At 51.7% G+C, this 21,285-nt stretch overlaps 1 protein-coding gene across 4 annotated transcripts in view; it reads right to left on the reverse strand.

Moving 5' to 3' along the window:
• Nucleotides 1-21,285, reverse strand: part of LOC106748415 (ankyrin repeat domain-containing protein SOWAHB) — a 134,865-nt gene that overhangs the window by 43,174 nt on the left and 70,406 nt on the right. For all 4 annotated transcript variants that reach the window (XM_014626891.1, XM_014626889.1, XM_014626888.1 and 1 more), the window contains exon 8: nt 11,423-11,433. In XM_014626891.1, the coding sequence (XP_014482377.1) occupies nt 11,423-11,433 (11 nt within the window). The remainder of the gene's footprint in view (nt 1-11,422; nt 11,434-21,285) is intronic.

The raw sequence follows: 21,285 nt of genomic DNA on the forward strand, positions 1-21,285 counted from the left end.
CGCCCGCTCGCGTACTACTGATAAACGCGGTCTGTCTCGTTAGTTATCCGCGCGCGCGCGCCGTTATCTCCCTTCGGAGGCGCGCGGAATTCAGCGAGGAAATCTGCCAACGCACGTCGCGCTTCCGTTCCTTCCGCCGCGATTTTCCCGCGACGAGAAGCCGCGTCCAGCGACGAAACAGCGTTCTCGCGCGCCGATAGATCTCACCGATTACGATGATATCCATCGGACGGCGTTTCGGCCGATAATAAACGTCGCGAGGATTCCGCTCGCGGGTTTCGCGTTGCTCTCCGAATACTCCGGGCGTGTGCTGGCGGTGCTCCCAGTTCAGTGCCAATCTATTTCTTTCTGACACGTACCACGGCATTTATCTCTTTCAAGATACTGCACCTGATACTTTCGCATCTTTCTCAATCTGATATCTGAAATATATGCGCTCGCTTTGTGGAAACCATGAAGTATTGTACTTCATTATCATATTCTGCAAACTGCGCTCGAAACGGATGTCCCAGAGCGCGGAATAAATTACGCATTAGTGACACATTAATAATAATAATTTAACAACGCAGATCACGAGATAGAAATTCTCGTCGTGTCGTTGGCGAATCAGTTTTCAATTTCGCCGCGGCGGAAGCGAGCGTTGGTGAGCTGTTGCGAGGGGGATACGGCGCGATTAAAGAGACTATTAAATCAACTTGCCGCATTAAAAACATAAATATCAGGGTCGTGTGTTTTATAGGAGCACGTTTAGGGAAACGTGACAAGAAGCGCGAAGCGAGAGCCGCGAAGCATTCGGCGGTGCGTGCGTAGCTCGTGTGCAGCCATTCATTATGCGCATCGTTAAAAAGCTACTATATAGGTGAGCACATCGCTTTATATTTTCTGCATTTTTATTCACCAGCAATGAAAAAGTTGATCTCTCGCGATATTTTCAACATAATTACAGCGTTACCGTCTGACAGCTCGAACGGGGAATGCGCCGGTTAACCCGGGAAAATTCATGTTCGTCGTGTGAAAACATAAATTAAAATATGTTAGCAATGCCGGCCATATCAATCAATGTCCGGCTGGGTAAAAGGCAGGCGCGAAGACGCTTCGTCATTAGGGACTAACCTTTTAGGCGCCTTCCCGAAGCTGAAGAGCCCGGCGATTCATCAGTCACGTTTTCTCGAATATCTTTACGATTAATTCTCACGCTATTTTTCATCTCGCGACGACCCCCGATCGTCGTCGTCGCTTGATAATCGTATTGATCACGCGAGATTTCACGGAACGAACTGAACTTTTCATCCGCAAATCCGAAAATATTCGTGTCGACGTTTTAATTCTATATTAAGTCCAGTTAGTTTTACGTTGAGTCTTCAAAGGAGCATTTATTGTGCTTCTTTGACGCTACACAAAGGAAAAGGTTTCTTTGGATTTAGTATACCTGTTTGACGTGGGTCTGCTTAATATAAATAAAGTAATTTAATATCAAACATCATTATTTTTGAAAATGTTCCACTAAAGTGAATCGTGTTGTTTGGTAGAAGAAACGATATTATTTAGAGGAAACAACATTTGATTTTCAATAAAAATTTGATTTCATTATACATTTAATACCGTTCCACCGAAGCAAATATTTCTTTCAAATCATTTATCGCTGGAAGAAATATGTCATTTGACATGAGGACGTTTATTCTTGGAGAAAACAAAGTTCGTTCTATTCCAAAGGGCAAATTTGTTCCAATTAAAGCAATTCAATCTGATTAAATCCACAGGATTCTTTTTCTCCGTTTACGAATGGAAAGTTACTGCCGTTTCCTCCACCCGACGGCTCAACTAAAATTTCGCCTCCGATATCATACTTTCATTTTATATCGCGATTATAGACAATCTAAAAAAAAAAAAAAAAACGTACGAACGATTCATCGCTGCGCAGCTCCGCCGGGAAATTCTCCAACCGCGTAATCGTCGTTCGCGCGATCGAGACACCGTGTCATAAGGAAAGAAGAAAAGAAAATCAGACGCAATCACGACGTGTACTTTCGTAAAGAGGGAGAAAAAAAGAGAGAGAGAGAGAGAGAGAGAGAGAGAGAGATACCGCGAGAGCGTGGCGAGAAGCGGGTGAAACACGCCTTTATAATGCTATTATTCAAAGTCGAACACGAGCGATTATAGCGGCGGATAACGATGTTAGATGTGGCATGTAAATACCTCAGCAGATAACGCATCTACCACCAGGTGCCCTTTTATCACTGAAACGCGCTCTGTAATTTTGAAATGTCGTCTCGTTGCGCGTTATCTCACTTCCTGTCCACCGGGAGAGACACCTCGCGAACGGACCCCGTCCGTCCGGCGAGTGTCTTCGGTGCGCCTTCTTCTTCGTAGCAACGACTTCGTAGCTCGATAATTAACCATTCGTCCGGCCGCACCCTTCGTCTCGTTTCGTCCATCAACCGGGCCGAACGGCGTTTCGAATCACTATCGAGTTCAATCGCGAACACCGATCGTCCGCGACGTCGCGTATAGTCGCACCTGCCGTCACAACTATCGGCTAAACTATCGGTGGCGCTTATTCACCCCCGTCTCTCTCTCTCTCTCTATCCTTCGTGGATGCCCCTACATATGCGTAACGCTTTGCGAGAGGGTTCGTCTCTAGTCGCTCGCACACACCGGAGAGATCTCCCGCGGTAGATATAGCGCCGGCTCTAAACATCCGCCATTATATTAAATTGTGTATATTTCCCTTCATAATTGCTCGAATTATACGCATTATGTAAATCGGTATGTTAATGCCCCCTCTCTCCCTCTCTTTCTCGGCCGCTCTTCCTGGCGCAGCCCTTAACCCGCGCGCGATTCTTCTTCTTCTCGCCCCCTGCGCCTCGCCTCGCCGGGGATTACAGCAATTTCGCTTAAGCGCGCGCGCTAAATGTTACTTTATGCTTCTTTTATATCCAGCCGGTATCTCCGGGCAGGCAGGCAAGGAGCCCAGGTAGGCAGAGGCGGGCTTTAGATCGCGTCTTAACGCACGCCTCTATTTACATAATATTTCGCCAGATCCGTATCGTCGTCCGGCGAGATCGCGGCCCGATCCTCGTAATCGCGCTTTACTGGGCTCGGCGCCAAAATCGAGCCCCGGTCGGCCGGCCCCGTTAATCATCGACGTCGTCGCGAAACCACGGCGAGACAACGACGTAGCGAACGTCGAGCTAACGACCGACGCATGAAATCAGGCCCTCCTGATAAAGCCGATCTTTATAGCTTGTCAATCACCGGGTTGGGGCAAGTAAGTGATCGGGATAACCGCGGGAAGCGCACCGCGAGTATTAAGACGGGGCTATTTTGCATGATCGTTGAAAGCATCGCGCGATGGGAACACGTGCTTCGCCAGTCCCATGTTTGGGATAAGAATAGGATTCTTAATCGCATTCCTAATAATAATGAGATCACGTATGGGGCTATTTTGGATATTCTAATCGGAATCTGAACGTTGAAAAGTCCGAGGAAATCTTCACGCAGAACTTTTCTCATTCAATTTCGGGCTTGTTGTATTTTCGACAACGCAGACGGACCCAGGCGCGTGCGCGTTTACGCCGAGGCGAGTTAACGAAATAATGACGTTAATCTTCACTCAGGTCGATTTCCATAATACCATAGCCGATATCACGAGCGTGAAATAACGTTTGCCGGGAGGAAAAGAAAAATTGCATTAGGGCGCGTATTTGCGGTCGTTAAGACGGTATCTTGAGAGACGCACGAAGTTTAACGCGTTGATAGGGCGTTGATAAGCCCGTGTGCTTCCTTATTAAAAGTAATCGATCGTAGGACTTTGCCGGGCAGAGCATTCATCGAGTCGGGCAACCGGCGATAAGTAATCGAGCGATAATCATCATTACACGCCTCGAACATCATTTCACATTTATCTTCATTTTTTTAGACAGCTGCGGGTCGCGCGACGCGCCCGTCGGAGAACCGGGGGCAAACTCGAAGCGAAGGGGTGAAGTAACTTCGCGAAACTACCCAAAGTCTCGGCCGCGGGCGATGCCGGGGGGGATATATTACTTGTCCCTTTATTTCTTTTAGAGGCAAGAAGACGTCCCTCTTCCTTACCTCCTCCCTTTTTTTTCTCCTTTTTGCGACCGTCTCTCTTTTTACGCCGCAAAAATTTGCCTGAACGACCAGCAGGTAATTCCGCGTCTCATTACCGGCGCCAATTATCGAATGGACGATTGGATCAGGTGCGGTGGCAAACGATGCCTCGACTACTCTCAATCAAGCGGTGGACGAGACGAGAAGGACGACGATCGACGGCAATTTCGATGATGATACGGAATTATCCAGCGCGAAGAGAACGCGCGGTATCTCCCGAGGAAGGTATTCGCCACGAACTAGCAGACCTCGCTCCGTCGCGTCCCGAAAACCCCCTCAATGTTATATATATATAACGAAATATATTAATATTGCAAATACACACGCACATGCGATGTAAATAGCGCTGTCAATTTCGACCGGCGAAGTACTCGAGTCTCTCAGTAACTGAGTGTACGGTGAATTTTCAGACGTTACAAATTATTGATTCTCTGACGATAACAGATAATAATAACGTCTGAAATTAGCCGTATGCTCAGCTACTGAAAAACTCAGGCATCCAGGTAGTGCAAAATGACTAATATATAGATATATGTTCTTGAAATTTCTTGGAATGAATTCGAGGTTGAAGTAGCAGTATCTTCACTCGCTTGGAGTGAGTTTTCGCTCGTTTGGAGTGAGAAATCATTCTAAACGAATGAAAATACCGTCACTCTAACCTAAAATTAAGTTCAAGAAATGTAAAATATATAAAACTGCATACATATATATACGCGTGTGTAGATATATAAACATATGTACATCCATAGAACGACCCGGTCGCAGATCCGCGGGCAAACTTCGTTAAAAGGCTGTGTGATTTTCCATGCAAATTGAGTTGTTCGCCTGTCATTATGCTAATAAAAGTAATGGCGCGACGCATAGGGGTAATGCAGCTGTCGCAAATGAAGCAGTGCGGCAGCGGAATCGGCGAGATCCGCCGGCATCGTCGTCGCCGAAGGTGCATCGCGAATCGCGACATCGCGACATTTTTTCGCTCGCCTGGCCGATCGACCGACCGGCCGGCCGGTTCGTCGGTTCGCGACAGGTGGCTGACGAGTCCGCGCAGTGAAAGTCGCTCCGAGCAGCGCGCTCTTCTTCTTGCGCGAGGAAGGAGCGCGCTCGCGTCCCTTCATTAAACCGCGGACAATACCGCGCCGGAGAGAAAAAAAGCGAGATGTTAAATTCATCGCGCCAAGCGAGCGAAAGGGAAAGCGAGCGCGCCGGATTCGTCCCACGATTAGTTTTCACCGTATACACCGACGTCGTCTGTGAAATTGAGTGAGCGAAGAGCAACGCGAGAGGAGAGACCCAACTTCGAGCCTGCCTCGCTGATACGTTCTTCTCTACCGCCGGCTCTACAGGGTGCGAAGGAATTCACGCCACTCGGACCTCTCTCCTGCGAGTTCGCGAAAATAAATCGCCCCCGATCTGTCAATTTCTCTTCGAGCACACGATTCTCCCGTCTGAATTCGCGTTCGCGGGCAAAAACGCGAAGAATAACGAGAATAACGAAAAAAACGCGGAGAAATAAAAGGCACATGATTGAATCCTCGATTGAAGAAGAAGAAAAATTACGAACAAATACCCGGAATCAAAGTTTTGGTTTTACGTTAACTCTACTCGGTTTTAAGTTTTCAAATGGAGAAAATGAAAGCAACTTCTCACTCGTAGCATCCAAGGAGCACAATAGAAGACATAATGAAGACTTAACGTGGAACTAAAATTTCGACTCGGGAAGCGCGAAGAACAACGAGCATGACGAAGATAATGATAACAACAATAATAATAATATTGAGAGGAACGCGAGGAATATAGAAAAAGAAAAATAACGAAGAAAACGAAAAAAAAAGGCGAAGAATAACTAAAGAGTAACGTTCCTTCCGGGAAAAAATCAGATAAAAACAGGCGAACGACTCGTAATCGCCCACCTTGTATATACCGGTTACATCACACGCGAAATGGCAGTATTCTCGTTCTAAACACGGTAGCTTCGATAGATACGCGCCATCCTCGCGCGTACGTGAGTATCACGATAGTGCGCTTAGATTGCCTTTATGTAAGATGCGCGCGCTGAATTGCACCGGCGGTGGCATCGCAGTCGTCGAAAATAATGACGCGGCGATGGTGTAATTAACGCGCTCGCGCGTCATTTAACCCGAGGTTTTCTCTGCGCGCGGAAAGGGGGGGGGGGGAGTTATATTAATAATGCATTCAGTCTCTCGCGGGGAGAGAGAGAGACGCGAGCGCGTCCTTCTTTTCCGCGTGCTCCGATCGCGAAAATGCAAACCGGTGCCGCGATTGTAGGAGAATCCGCTCGGTTTCTCACAAAGCGCGAACGAGCGCGCGAGAGTCGTCACCGTCGGCGCATCGTGGGACTGATTGCGGAAACGCGTCTGCCGGTGCGCAGCGTTACGTGCGTGCATAATGCATATCGCGTGACTCCGTCACGGATCCGGACAGTTACACGCGTAACAATATCGCGTATCACGGCGAATCTCTCTCTCTCTCTCTCTCTTTCGTACCGACGTCTGGCATTTTAATCGAAGCCGCGAGAGAGGGAGAAGGAGATGGAGAAGGGGGATAAAGGGGAGACAGAGGGAGAAATGGATCGCCGGGAATGCGCGTCTTCGTAGGTACGGTAGCGTAACGAGCGTACGTGCGTACTAATAATAAAATGTAAGCCGCGCGCCTCCCTTTCGCACGTAGCTCGGGCACTTCTTAGGGCACACCGACGCACACCGACGCCGCGTATATCGTCTGGCCGGTGCTACATTGTAGCGCAATTACGTTATCCTACGTTAGATCTATGTTAATGACACTGCTTATGGCCGAAGGCGCGCTATCTCGCGATCGCGATCGCGAAATGAGCGTAACGCTTTTTATAGTCAAATCGGGAATCGGCCGGCTTTTTTCTCTCCTCGCAACGCATTCGAGGCGGATCGAAAGGCACGAACGCGCGCGACGTGAGCTCGGTGAGAATACGCTGAGAGAGACGTTCGCGCTTCCCTGAGCCGGAGCTTCGGTTTCTCATTAGTTCCGCGAACTCCGTCGAACTTGAAGAATCAACGGCGGATTTTCCAGGTGTACCACGGTGTACGGGCTATCGGGTTCTACTTTGATGCCGCAGGCCCTCACTTATTGCCGTTTCCCTCGCGTCGAGACCCGAAGTGTTTTTATTCGAGGATTTTTTAAATATTTATATATTTGTAATTTTCATTTTGTGACTCGACATTTTTTAATTTCCACATTGTTTCATATTCAATGATTTCAATCTTACACCTGCAGTAATCCGTAAGCGGACGCGTGGGGGTCAAACTGACATGAACAAACGAATGTTTTCTCCGTTTCGTTCTTGTCTGCAACATTCGAACTTTCGGCAATTTAATCCCATCGTTTATTCTTGGATTTAGCGAAGTAGCGTCGATAATATTCGAGAATCTCAGCTGCAAACGGCAACGGTTTTATTCATCGAAAAAGTCACGCGCCCACTTACGAGTTAAATCTTCATTCTTGGTTTCAATGAACAATGTATTAATTATATAACTTATTCAACTTCGGATAGGGTATGCCACATAGGCAAATGTTATTCTAATGAAGATTAAGTGGATAAAGCAATTAACATATTTATATTCTCATAATCTCTGTTTCTTTTTCTTTTGGCGTTGGGAGCCTCGGTGGTGATGCAGATTTAAATTTAGATTCTGTGCAATAACGTGATTAGGCAGAAAAAGCGTCGAAAGATGTTAACGAGATCCGACTCGTGGTCTAAGTGAGTATTATTAGATGTAAATAACAGCATTTACGAGATATGCTTCATGCTAGATTAGATAAATACATTGGACGTTCTCGAGATTTCACTAAAACAGCAATAAGTATCAACTTTTGGCACCTGAGGCACGACGGCCTGTGTAATGTTGTATTTGGAAATTTTCCATTGGTGCGTATCAAATTCCATGTAAGATGTAAGACGCAGAGTTCACGTTTGGAATCAAACTTTCGGCTGGTCTCGCTTTGATTGGACAAATTGGGACGTTTTATTTCGACACGGCGTATTACATCCGAGCTCGTTACACGCGACGCCGATTCGAAGGAACATTCGGATGCGGTAATCGCGGCTTAACGCAATGAAAATTATACTTGCTGACTACGTTGTAGTACAATTACATTATCCGCCGGCGGATCTGCATTAATAACCGTAGTAATAACAACTCGCTTTTTCAACGTCCAGACGTGCCTGCCTCCCGGGCTTATCTAACCGTGCCGCCCATTATGCGTTTGATGAGAACGTTAAGATCGAGACAAGACGGCGGGCAGACCAGTTGTTCCGGTATATACTTTTAAATTTGTTTACGATTAGTTCCCTGTTTCCCCGGCAGGTTTCGTAATTAACGAACGATGGTAGGAACAGTTACTTTTTAATTATCCTAATTAATACGATTCCCTCCGTCTCGGGCTTCCGTTTTTTCTTTCCTTTTCACATATGACGATTGTCGTTGATCGCGTACCGGCAGCGCGGTGGATTCTACCCGTTGCTCGCCCGACTCGTTCACCGATGAAATCGACGGCGGCACGAGGCGGGAATTCGAAACGCGAGACGCGATATTAGTAAACGCCGCGCCGGGAAAACTACGGGATGACGAGGCACGCCCGCTGCGCTTTTACGAGCTGCAGGTTCAGCCTGTCGGCCAATTACACCTTCCACGGTTAGGTGGTTCCCCCGTCTTAACGGGCAGTTAGTGCCAACATAAATGTCCCCGCTGCACGCTTTTAATTGCCCGCTTATATAGCGCCGCTCGCGATCCACACCTACGTGATTGCCGAGCGGGAAAAAAGAAAAGAGGGAGAAGGACGAATAGCGCGCGGAAATTTCGAGGGACGCCGAGAGTGACGATCTGTCGGTCGGCTCCGCGAATAACGGCAGAGAGCAGAGGCTGTGTGGAAAATTTCCTGGGATCTAGTCGCGTCTCTACCTCTTTTCCATGAGTAAATATAAGTTCCTACGGAAGAAAGCTAGCAAGAAACGATACGCAAAGAGCACATTCTAGACCAAGCTTCAGCCTCCTAACCTGATATTCGGTCAAACTGTCACTCGATTCTGACGATGAAGCAAACGGCAGCCAATCAGCGCCACGGAAAAGAGGCTTCGTCCCATGTCTGGGATAAAATAAGAGCGGGATTGGTACCGCGGTGGGATAATTTGCGGGACGAAATTGTGGGACAACTTTGGACGCTCCGATCTATGCTGATGCGGGCAAAATCTGGAAAAATGCCTGCGGGAAAGGTTCGCGTGGATTCCCCGCGGCGGAGGGAACGCCGAGATTTCCTCCGGGACGTACACCTTGCCGATCCCGTCCGGATAATTCCATCGCGCGCGCGCTGGATTTACGACGTCGGCGGCACGACGAGGATGCGGAGTCAACCGCGACAAAGTGACCTCCGGTTCGCTCTAAACGCGCCCCGACGCGTATATCCCGAGTAACTCACAGCGTAAAAAAGAAATTTCGCCGGTCCTCGGTTATAACTCACTTCGAGCGGCTTCGAGAGCCCGAGTCGGCGTTTTTCGCGTGGGTGTGCGACACTCGGATCGCCGCCGTCGTGAGGCCCCATCGTAGGGCCCATGGCGGAAGGCCGGTCAAGTGGGCGCGTAGTGATAACTCCCGGCGAGAGAAAGAAGGGGAGAGAGAAGAAGAGAGAAAGAGAGATTGCTGGGGATATACTCGAATTTTGGTTATTAATTCCGTGAGGGCCGCGACGGGGTGCTACGACCCCCTCGTGCGTGTCAGCCGGGGTTGGCCCTTCTTCGTGGCCTCGCCCTTGGGACCCCTCTGAGACAATGGCCGCCTGCGGCGTCGGATGTCTCCGACGACGTCTGCGGACCCCCGTCGCCACGGTCGCAGTTTTACTACTATAGAGACGTCAGTTATCCGTCCCGTCATTTCGTATTCGGGGCCCGGGCTGCTCTCGCGGGGCCCCTTTCCGATTTATCGGGACGAACGCGCCGCCGGCACGGGGAACGACCGACAGACCGACCGACGTCTCGTGGTCGTCGTAAATGTGCCGGAATCATGACTCCGGTCTCTCTCTCTCTCTTTCTTTCTCTCGTTTTCGCCGATAATCGAGCGTATTTACGGATTCCTTGTTCCCACGAGCGTATATTTGGGTTTTTTTCGCGGTCCACGGGTAGGAGATCCGTGCTGAGGCCAAAGGGAATCATTACATCATACGTACAATCAATGAGGCACGGATACGAGCGGGCCGAAGTTAAAACCGATAATTTGCGAACTCGGTATATACTTAATTCGCATTTCGTGCGTTGCGAGCATCGTTATTACTTCAATTAATTAGGTACCGGTCCCCGTCGCTCCTCGCTCATTACCACGGGGTAGAAATGGAATAATAATCGTCGTGGCCGCGGTGTATCGAGAACCCCGCGCGTGTGTCTTTCGATGCAACGGTGCTTGGGCGAAACTTACGAAACGCGTGTCGGCGTGTAAAATTCTGCCGATAAACGCGGAAAGGCGGTAATCTCACGCTGTGTACTTGATATCGTCACTCTTCGAATTTCTCCGAGCGAAATCCCACTCGAAAGGTGAAATAATGCCGGTGGAGTAACTCGAAGCTGCGAGACTTCTCGCTTAAACTCGAGCGATATTTTCGCCCGCCGGAACAAATTCACTCTGACCGAGCGGAACATTCACTCTCCAGGCTGCCGCTTCCGTGGCTTCCGTTCGCGCTAATTAATTTCGCAAAATTCACTTCATTCACCTTCGTAATTCCGAGGGGCGGTAAACTCGAGTGAGCGCGCGCGCATCGAGTGGGGAAATTCGTTCCGGGAAATTTGAAGAGAACGAGAAGAGACCGAGCGGAAAGAGAATCAAGGGAGGTGTACTCACGCCCTGTTCGCATGTGCGACGATATCCCACGTCGATCCAGCGCCGAGCCCGGGCGTGCATGAAACAGGGAAAATCCACAACGGTTGATAATAAGCGAGCGATCGGCCGGGGTATCCGCCGTGCGAATCACGCGGCGGCGCGATTTTATAAAATTTCCGCCGTTACGGGGTGTTACCGCCGGGATTCCCGCCGCGCCTTCGCAACGGCATACCTTTTGCCGATTAGCAATGTAAACTACATGCACGTTGATACGGGCGAAGCGCTTCCCGGGACGCGCGGCTCGCGAATTCTCCCGTGCGTTCTCTCTCGCGGAGAACCGCGCTCCGCAATTAATCGCCGGCCATCGTCGGTTTTCTCGGGCCCGCGGAACCCATTACTTAGCAGCATTTGGCGGCACTTAATGACCCATACTCACGGAAGTCGGATCCTGGGCCAGCGCATGAAACAGAAAAAGCGTGAACGTACAGGTCAGACATGCTATTCAAAATTCACTGTGCGCTACGAAACGTTTAATTTTCAATTTTAAGGATCGAGCGTAGCAGCGGCGGCGGCAGAACCGCCGATATTCTCTCCCCGGTAGCCAGTTTCTGCCTTATTGTTCCTTTTTAAATTGCGTTCGTTTAGAAATTCCGCTCGCCCGTCGCTGGTACGCGCCCAGGTGAGTGACTACGTGCTTACACGGGGCCAGGGGGGGGGGAGAGGACAGTGGACATTATGCGGGCATAATAATCGGATTGTAATCGGCCATGCGACGAAATAACGCGCCCACCTCTCCTGCCCCCGTGCTACGTGCATAATGTCGCGCAGCTTCTAAGTATAAAGACGTTCGACAATTTGTTATGCATGCCTCGGTGGACGAAAATTGCATTTAATTCGCCGCTGCCCTCCGTTCCAGGAGGGCGGCCATGGGGCCGAGGACGCTCCGTTCACTACATAAATGTAGATGTTCCATTTAAAAAGCCATTCTCGCGTGTTTAGCATAATACGTAATCGCGCGAACCGCCGTCCGTCGGATTATTCCCGCGTCCGTCGTCGCCCGCCAAAAGGGTTACCGCGTCGTTAACCGTAAGGGAGAGGAAAAGGGGGGGAAGGAACGACGGGTAGAGCGCGCGGGCAAAAATATCCCTCGCCCCGATCGACATTCCCCGGAGCGGTTTATTCCTCGCAGACGACACTCCGTCGAGATACGAGAGGAGGGGAGAGCGAAGAAATCCGGCTCCTTTCTTCCTCGCACAATCGGCATCTGTACAAGCGATATGTCGATGATTTTCTTCTTTATACGCGCGTGCGCGCGCTAAATTTCGCAAAAACCTCGACGAAACATCCATCCTAATTTCACTGCACTCTCCTCCTCAACGATACTTCGTTCCTCCCTCACATTCGTCTGGCGATACATCTTCCTTCTCCGCCCCGCGATCCCGTTTTTCCCCTCTTTCGTCCTAACACACACTCCCGTATTTTCCCGCGCAACGATCCCGCGGAAAATTTTGCGGCTGACCGCCGCTTCGTTTAAACGCCGCGCAACGACGACGTCGGCGCACAGTTAGCGCGTTTCAATCAGTCGGTGAGTAAATGGCAATTCGGCGAGACGTTCCGCGTAACTCACGCACACGTACACACATATACGCACATGCACGGGCCCACACACGCGTGAATACACACGGGCGTGTTGCGTTCTCTTTACTCTTCGGTGGACAGTTTTACCACCTTCCGACAATACCGGTTGTCAAGCGGCCCGGCGAGAAAAACTCGTTGTCGAAACGCGAGCGAAATCGCCGGTGAGGCCGCAGCCGGCGAACACAACATATCGGCGGCCCGGTGAAATCTCGGCACCGATGAAAGTCGGTGCAGCGAGCGGCTCGAATTTTTGCCTCGAATGAAAAGCCCGATGCCAGCCCGGCGATTCTCTAATTTCTTAATTCCCAGGACAACGGCACGCCTGTACGTGTCGAAGCATGACGTACGAGCGAGAAGAAGCCGGCGTTTCCAGCGCCGACCGCGAGAAAGCTCTCGACGCGAAGAGAGAGAGAGAGAGAGAGAGAGAGGCAACATCGTTCCGCAGGTAAAACGCGGAAGACAAGAGAGCGGCGTGTTTCGAATCTCGATTCGACATCTCGATGCGGTGTTACAAGATAGACGGTAATACGATTATCCATGGGGGATGCGCCGAGAACGCGGGAGAGTTATACGCGCGATTGCTACCAGCGGCCGTTATGAACACAGAGTATCGCGCCAATAAACGTTTGTACGAGTTTACAGAGGGAAAAAAGGCAACGAGAAGACCGCGAATCGAGGGAGCCGAGAAGCGAAGGATAAAGAAGGAGAGAGAGGGAGGGAGAGAGAGAGAGAGATAGAACGAGAGGAGAGGAAGAAGAAAGGAGCGAGAGAGGGACGCGGACAGGACACCGGAATCGAGAGAGAAAGAGCCAAGAAGCGAAGACAAGGCGAGGAGGGGAGGGGAGGATCGGGAGGATGGGAGAGTACCTGTAGAGAGGCTCTCTCGCCGCAAGATCGCTCCGGCTCCCAGCGGAATTTTAACTTTTAATAATAAAGCGAGGGAGTCTCGCGTTGTTACGTTATGATAGCGCGCGCGCGCGCGCGGAGGGGGTGGCGCGAGAGGAGATGGAGGCGAATTAAAGGCAGTAGAAGGAAGTTCTCTCGGAGGCCCCTCTCTTCTCCCTTCTCGCGCCGAGGCTTTGGTCGAGGCCAAACCGCAGCACAGGCACCGCCGCCACCGCGTAATTGCCGAGCTCTCACTTATCGGTCGTTCGATTGATTATTATTTTTACGCGCCGCGACCCGCCTGACCCGGCCGCGGTGTGCGCCCGCGTGCGCGAGAAAGATCGCCGATCGCTGCGCCCGTCGGTCTCATCATTAAACGTGGTGGTGGCGGTGGTGGACAGATTTCTCGTCGCCGCGACGTGACGATGCCCGCGTCACGATGATGCCGGCGAAAATTAAACGCCCGCCGGCGTCCAGCCCGAGAGATCCGCTCGAGACGTTCCACCGAGGTCGACGTTTCTCGCCGGTTTCACGACGATTTTACCGGCTCTCGCCGGTTCGATCAGAGCACCTGAGATAACAGATGATGGAATTTCTGTCAGCTTTCGTCTCTTGCTGGAAAACAACCATTGATACCATCCCGAGCGGAAGCTTGCCCAAACATGTTGTCAATCACGTGTCCAAACTCTTATTACAGGGCTCTGCTCTCGATTATTTCCGAGTGATTGAGCGCTTTCTTCATTAGCTCGGCTATTACGTAACGATTGGACCGACGCTCCGTGCAACTTTCGGTGGAATCGGTCGCGCGTACCTCGCAAGCTGAGCCAACGGCGAGTATTACGATCTATCGAGACCTATTGGCGATCGATCGGTCGGTCGGTCGGTCGGTCGGTGGCGGGCTATTATCTTTATATACCTCGACCCACCTGACCTTAATGTACCGACCGCTGCCGCTCCTTGAATCATGTTATTAAAGCGCTTGATCTTATGGACAAAGGTTGCCAGGTGTGGGGAACGGCGAAATCACGCTCGCTCGCGCGCTGCCCGGTGAGAAAGGGAGACAGAGAAGGCTGAACTCCCCCCCCCCCTCCCTCTTCGTAATCAAAACGCGGAATACAGCGGAAGTCGTGATCGTATAATTAAATAACAAAGTAGGAATTCCTCGGAGATTGGGCCGGGATCGCGGGGGCTTTTTTATGCGCAACAGAGTGCGCCGGTTACGCGGTTTAGCTCGCAGCGGCGCAAACAAATTAAAACATCCGCTAACGTTGCCGCATTTTAAGCGACGCTTTACCTCGGGGCGAAGCTCGTGAATGCGAACACGAACCGGCGGAGCGGTAAAAGCCGGGAGGCGGCGGTAACGCGGCCGCCGGAGAGGCATAAAGCGCGCGCGACGACGGCCTTCGCCGCGCGCTTTTTCTTCGGCAAGGAGTACAGAATAATTGGATTCGCGAGGGTGGCGGAAAACCCGGCGAGAGAACCGCTTGATTCAAGTAACACCGCGAGGAGAGAGGCGCGCAATGAGCCGTATAAATAAAAAAAGCTCGACGAGAGTCTCGCCGCGAGCACGGAGTTACGAGGGACCGACGAAGAAAACCTACCAATCTGCCTACTCGCCTGCCTGCCCACCCGCGCGCTGTACCGAATAATAATTACATTCCGCCACTGTTTACGTACAAAGTAGAGAAATTTCTCCAGAGAGAGCTTGCACCGACAAGCTCGGCGGGCTGGTAGGGAAGAAGAGAAACGGGGAAAGAAAAGAAAAAAAGAGGGGGGGGGAAGAAGCACGCCGGAGCTCCGTGGCGCGTTCTTCCTCTCGGATTATTTCGTGCGGCGAAGCAGCTGCTTTCCGAAGCAATTAAAAGCCGCGCACGCGGTCGCTGATGAACGGCGTGTATCAATCACGCAAAAAAGGAGAAACCGTATGTAAATCGGGTATAAATATCGCTAAGTAATAATTGCTCGGCGAATGAATAGAACGATCGATCATATCTCGGATGCAAATCGAGCGCCTGCGATATCGACCCTGAACTTTGGGCGCGCACGTGAGCGTACACACGCGCGGACGGTTTACTCATTTAAACTAAATTATTCCAAATAAATGAGCGTGTCCTCGGGAGTACCTACATCCCCGGGACACTCATTCACCCTTAATTAATGATCCGCTCGAAAGTCGGCGGGATTAATCGCGCGCAATCAGATCACCGTAATTAATTACTTCGTGTTGGGAGCACTTTGTTTGCGTCGGCGAGGCTATCTTGATGAAATGAAATTGCGCGACGTCGCGGCTATCCCCCCTCCCCCCCGGACCGAAAATGTGCAAGTCAACGCGAAACAAATGACTCACTCTCCGCCGTGACTCGTTTTCCCGAGCTCACCGCGATGCGCCTCGATAATTATTGATCCCGTCCCGGCACAAAGTGTACACATCGTTTTTCTGCCAAACGCGCGTCCCCGCGCGCTACACGATCCTTAATTATATCCTACATTCGGTTGACGGAAGATGTTCTCCCGTGAGTGCCCTCAAATACGTCGTTCCCCGCGACAATCGTCCTTATAATTAATTGCGTGTGAAAAATTCCGTACATGACAAATAGCAAGGCCGTGCGGAAAAGGGTGAGAAACGTACGCGCTTCGAATTCAATCACCGACATCTTGGGTAATTCAATCGTTAAGCTTTCGCATTATCAAACCAAAATTCACGCTACCGTCTGGTTACTCGTGCGAAAATGGCCGGTTATTTTCACAATTTGGAAAGCAGTTGTTAGATTCCTGTTTGGAGACTTCCCGAAAAGTTCGTGATTGGTTTTGTAAACAGTTCTGAGGTTTGAGGCAGCCAAGCTGCGGCTCGAAGGAAGAGGGGAGTCAAGACGTCCCCCCCGTTGATAAAAATCGTCACTTCTGCCCATTGTTGCCCGTCGAGGGCGCTAATTCGAGCATAAGACGATCCCCTTCGAGAGATTCACTCGCCCACCGCTGGAATCACCCTTTGCCTCTCGCGAACGAGGTGACCCGGCATTTTTCATTTCCCTCGGGCGAGCTCCCTTATCAATTTCGCGGGCGTGCGCGAGCGAAACAGCCTACGGCGTGTGTATATAAAGGCCATATTTTATATAATACGACGGGATCGCGGGTAATAATATCAGATCCAGCGCGCGTAGACGAGAGAGACTCGTAGAGATGGTTTATGACGCGCGAGAAGCGAGCGAGTGAAACGGCTCCGCGGAGGTGGGAAGGTCTTTACGACCTCTCGTCGAGCGGCGCGAGGATCGTCCCGGCGCTTCCGCCCTATCCTTCGGCAGACACCGTCATGGGTAAACTTCCTCCCCCGCGACTTAGTCGTCCAGAGTCCTTTTCTCATATATGAAGCGGAGTTCACGTGGGACGCGACGACCTACCGACAGCCATCGAGCGGCCAAGCAGATGCGTAATATTTCGGGAGGGAACGACGTCGCCATGCGAGAGACATCGCGAGTATCTCTTTCTCTCTCGAGCGTATAAAATATCGTCGTCGACGGCGTTGGCCCCGTCGTACCAACGCGATAGCAATCGGATACGGAAGTGTAGCCGAAGTGCCGGTGAAGAAGACTCGAGATTTGGATAAAGGAGCGAGGAAATCGCCGAGAGACGACTTCTTCCTACGCCGGTCCGGAAACTTCGTCGCGAGAGGTATAATACTTCAGCGCGAAACGGACAGCAAGATGCCGAGGGGGCGATTCCTATCCGCCAACTCGACAGAATTTGCTAATATCGGGTGAAATTTCAATTCGAAATAAGGAAGAAGTCGGAGGGAAATTGGTAGAGAATTTGGAATCGTCCGAATGAAAAACGAGTGAAAAATCGCAGACCCACGTTCCTGCTGGAAAATCGCGCGGGTCGCGATGCGAAGTGGACCGTCGCAAGAAGAGGATACCCGGGCGAAGCCCGGGACCACCCCGAAACGCGGTGACTTCGCGTGCGCGATCGACCGTCGCGATACGTCCGCTTCTTTCGACGGATCGCCGTCACACGTCGGGCGGCTGAATTCGCTCGCGGGAGACTATTAAGATAACCGGCGACTGCCATTAATAAAACCAGTGTGACGAATCGCTCGCGGAAGTCGGGGAAACGAGTTAGGACCCGCTCGGGGACAATAGATCACGCCGTAGTTGTTGCGTTGTTCGCGCAACGCTCGGAAGGCGCGACGAGGCTGGAACGGAGAGGTGGCTGTTCACGGCTCGCGGAATGACGAACGAGCGTTTCAGATTGGCGAATCTTATCAGCGACGCGGCAGATAACGAAGCAGAGAGTAACACTCTCTCTACGCACGTCGCGCGCGCGAGCGTGCTTTCCGACGCGCGAATGGAAACGGCCAAAGGTCACCGAGGCGAAGTCGCACACCCACGCGGAAAGCCACACCCAGGTGAATTATCGTGCGAAAGTGACGGAGGAGAAGCGGGCGGATGGTCCGACACGTGGCGACGAGTCGCAGAAAGCGCGATTACGTAAGGGCAGACGTGTGATACAGCGACGAGTTCTGCGGGGATGGGGGGATAAAAATGTCGGAAAGTAATTTTAATTAACGCGCAAACTCGCGTGACGCAACGCTCTCATAGAACGAGTGCCTTCCTACGCTCGATATTAATTTTAATTCGAGTCTCGCTTTCTCGCGAAGAAACGGCGATCAACGCTCCCCGGCGTGAAGGAAAACCCGTCGACTTTCCACGGGACTGCCGCGGAATCGCACCGTGCGCGCGCGAACCGGCGATTCTTTATTAGAATTCTATTTTGAATTTATGCGGGTAAGAAGGAGCGAGTCGCCGGGAGCAGATGTAATTGCGGCTTCAATTACGCCGCCGCCGATGGCAGCTTACTACAATGGGGCGCCCCGATCTCTATCGGCCGTTCGCTTTCTAAGCGGAATGCCGCGTTTTCTGTTGTAACCGATTCGCTGATTGCTGGGAGACCGCGTCGGTTTCCGAATCTCACGCTCTCGTCTGCCGAGCGTGGTGTCACAACACGCGCGCGCGCCCGCACTTTCCTATCTCCGCCTGATCAGCTTTCAATTCGTTTCCCCTTAAACACGGTTCGCACCGCATTTCCCTCGTTTTCACACTTTTTCGCTTTCTCTCTCTCCCTCTCTCCCTCCCTCTTCTCTTCTCTTACGACGTGCAATTTGTATTTGTATGAGTGAGAGAGAGAGGAGCAAGAGAGCACTTTCCGCGTCGTCGGAAAGTGGAACACCGCGTTAGCAGATTACGTCACCGCCACCAAGCTACTTCTCAATTTGCGGCGTCGTTCGACCCCGGAAGCTCAGAATGACAGCCGGCGAGACGCGCCTGCTGGTGGTGGTAGTCACCCCCCGGTGCCGAACATTTTCGTTCTCCTCGAGCGTTTTGCAGCGAACGAGTGGCGCCTGTGCTCACTCTCTCTTTCTCTCATCCCCCTCCGGCCTATTCCCTCCTTCCATCCCTCCCCACCATTTTATACCCGTGGGCGGATCCTGGATGGACCTAATAAATTGTTTGTTGTAATTAAATGAGTTCGAGGGAATCGTGTAGGGCGTGTGGGGTGGAGAACGGGCAGCGAGACGCGCAACGCGAGGGAGAGAGCGAGAGAGGAAGAGAGAGAGAGGGAGCAGGAGAGAGGCCGGGGAATAGGAGCCTCTATATATAAAGGAATAAAGATGAACGGCCTATGGATGGGCCGCTATCTGCGCCGCTGGAACAGAAACACGCTCGTGGCGCGACAGCCCCTGACAAATGACGGCCCGAGCGGGGCTATTGCCGCCGCCCCCCAGCAACCCCTCCTCGCGTCGGCACATCCACACATCGTACCCCTCTATACGGTTGCCGGCGAACGGCCGAGCGAACCACCCCCGACACCGCTCGCCGGGGCCCGGGCCATGATTAAACAGGGGGGAAAACGAAATTGAGCGGCGAATATTCCGCGGTGCGCGCCGGAGTGCGCTTGATAAACTCTCGATTGGCTCGCCGAGAGCAACACGACTGCCGGGCCGCTTTCATGGGAGCCTCTCGCGAAACACCATCGCCGCGGGACGGCTATTTTTTCGTCCGCCCGCGAAAAGTTTTACGGATCGAGCTGCCTTCGATGAGAGAGAGAGAGAGAGTTGGCCACCGTTGGAGGAACCACTACCATCGCGCCGAAAGCGTCGCGGTAGATTACGAGAGGTGCTAAACGGTAATCCCGATTACTTCTGAATGTCTCATTGAGTGATTAGTTGACATTGCGGTATAAATAGTAATGATGCGTCCGTTAACCCCGAGAACGACCGATCTTGATGCTGGCAACGTCGGCAGGCATTTCGGGTTTACATTACGAGAAAAATAGTAAAAGTCGCGGTTTCTTGCATTCTTCCTTTTACGAATCGCAAACCCGTTTTTCTTTCCAATTTTTTCGCGGACTTCTTTGATTTTTTTACCATCTTTACGGTAAAGAAGCAAATGTGGCAGGTTTTGATCAAACACGCGTGAATTTGTCCAAAGAAATTGTTTTGCCGACCCATGGGACACAACGAGAGAGATCAAAGAAATCCGCGGGAAAGTAGAGAGGAAACGGAACTTTTCCGAAACGTGAAAACTATATTTCCACCGTCAGGATTAAGATAACGTCGTCGATATCGATCGAACCCGCTACGTCGAGTTCCATTAGCGCGCGTTCCTCCCCTCCCTCTCGGAAGGGTGGAATCAGCATCTTTCATCGCGTGGAAGAGAAAAGGGGGCGAGGGGCGGATGCGTACACGGAGAAGAGAGCGGAGCGCGCATACATCGCGCGTGCGCGCGCGCGCGCGGCGTTGTAACCGCGTCGCGGCGGGTCGCATTCTATTTGATTTGCAATTCGAGCGCGGCTCGTCCTCACGCGCGTCGCCGAGGCGGAACAAGAAAGCGCCGCGCGGCGAACGTATATCCGTTTATCCGTGCGCGCGTCCCGCCGCGGGTGGTGGGCGGAAAGACGAATTGAAAGTCGCCGTCGTTTCTCGTGTCGCGGGGTGAAAACGCAATCTTCGCGAGCGAGCGAACGACCGACCCATCGCGGATACGAACAAATTGATTTCAGCCCCCCCCCCCCNACAAATTGATTTCAGCCCCCCCCCCCCTCCTGCTTCCGCCCCCGTCGTCGAGCGATCCTCGACGTTTTCTCCGTGAAATCGCGACGCGGAAGAAAAATAACGTGCGATAACGTGCGCCGAGCCGTTTATCCCTGAGCTAATTGCCGGTATGACCCGCAGCTCCCAGCTCGCTTTTCTCCGCGGACCACGTCGCGTGCGACTTCTTTCACGCGTGAAGGTCGCCCGTCGGGAGGATCTCATCGAGTCCTCGCGATTCTTCCTCTCCGTGAAGCAACCGTAAGCGGCGATTGTTTCCTCCCCTCGACAATGCGACTGCAGACGGTCGGATGAAAAATACACGCATGTGCCTTTCGACACGGTCGATGAAATTCGACACCGCGCTGTTGGCCCTTAATTATTATACGATTATCGGACGAATTATTACACCATGTCCGGCGTCGCGAAACTCGCGCGAATCCCACGCGCGGATATCAGCGGACTCTTCCGGTGGGAGATTGAATGGTAAAAGCGGTGACACACAGAGCGCAATTGGCGGCGCGAGGATGAAGAGGGGAAAAAACGTGCCACCGGTCCACTGTATACGGTGGCGAGACACGGTCGTGGGGAGAAGGAGGACGAGAGAGAGAGAGAGAGAGAGAGAGAGAGAGAGCGAGGATAGATTCGGGGGTGGATGCTGATGGATTTGACAGAGAGAGAGAGAGAGAGAGA

Source organism: Dinoponera quadriceps, unplaced genomic scaffold (genome assembly GCF_001313825.1).
Source record: "Dinoponera quadriceps isolate SergipeBrazil2010 unplaced genomic scaffold, ASM131382v1 scaffold2183, whole genome shotgun sequence".
Lineage (NCBI taxonomy): Eukaryota > Metazoa > Arthropoda > Insecta > Hymenoptera > Formicidae > Dinoponera > Dinoponera quadriceps.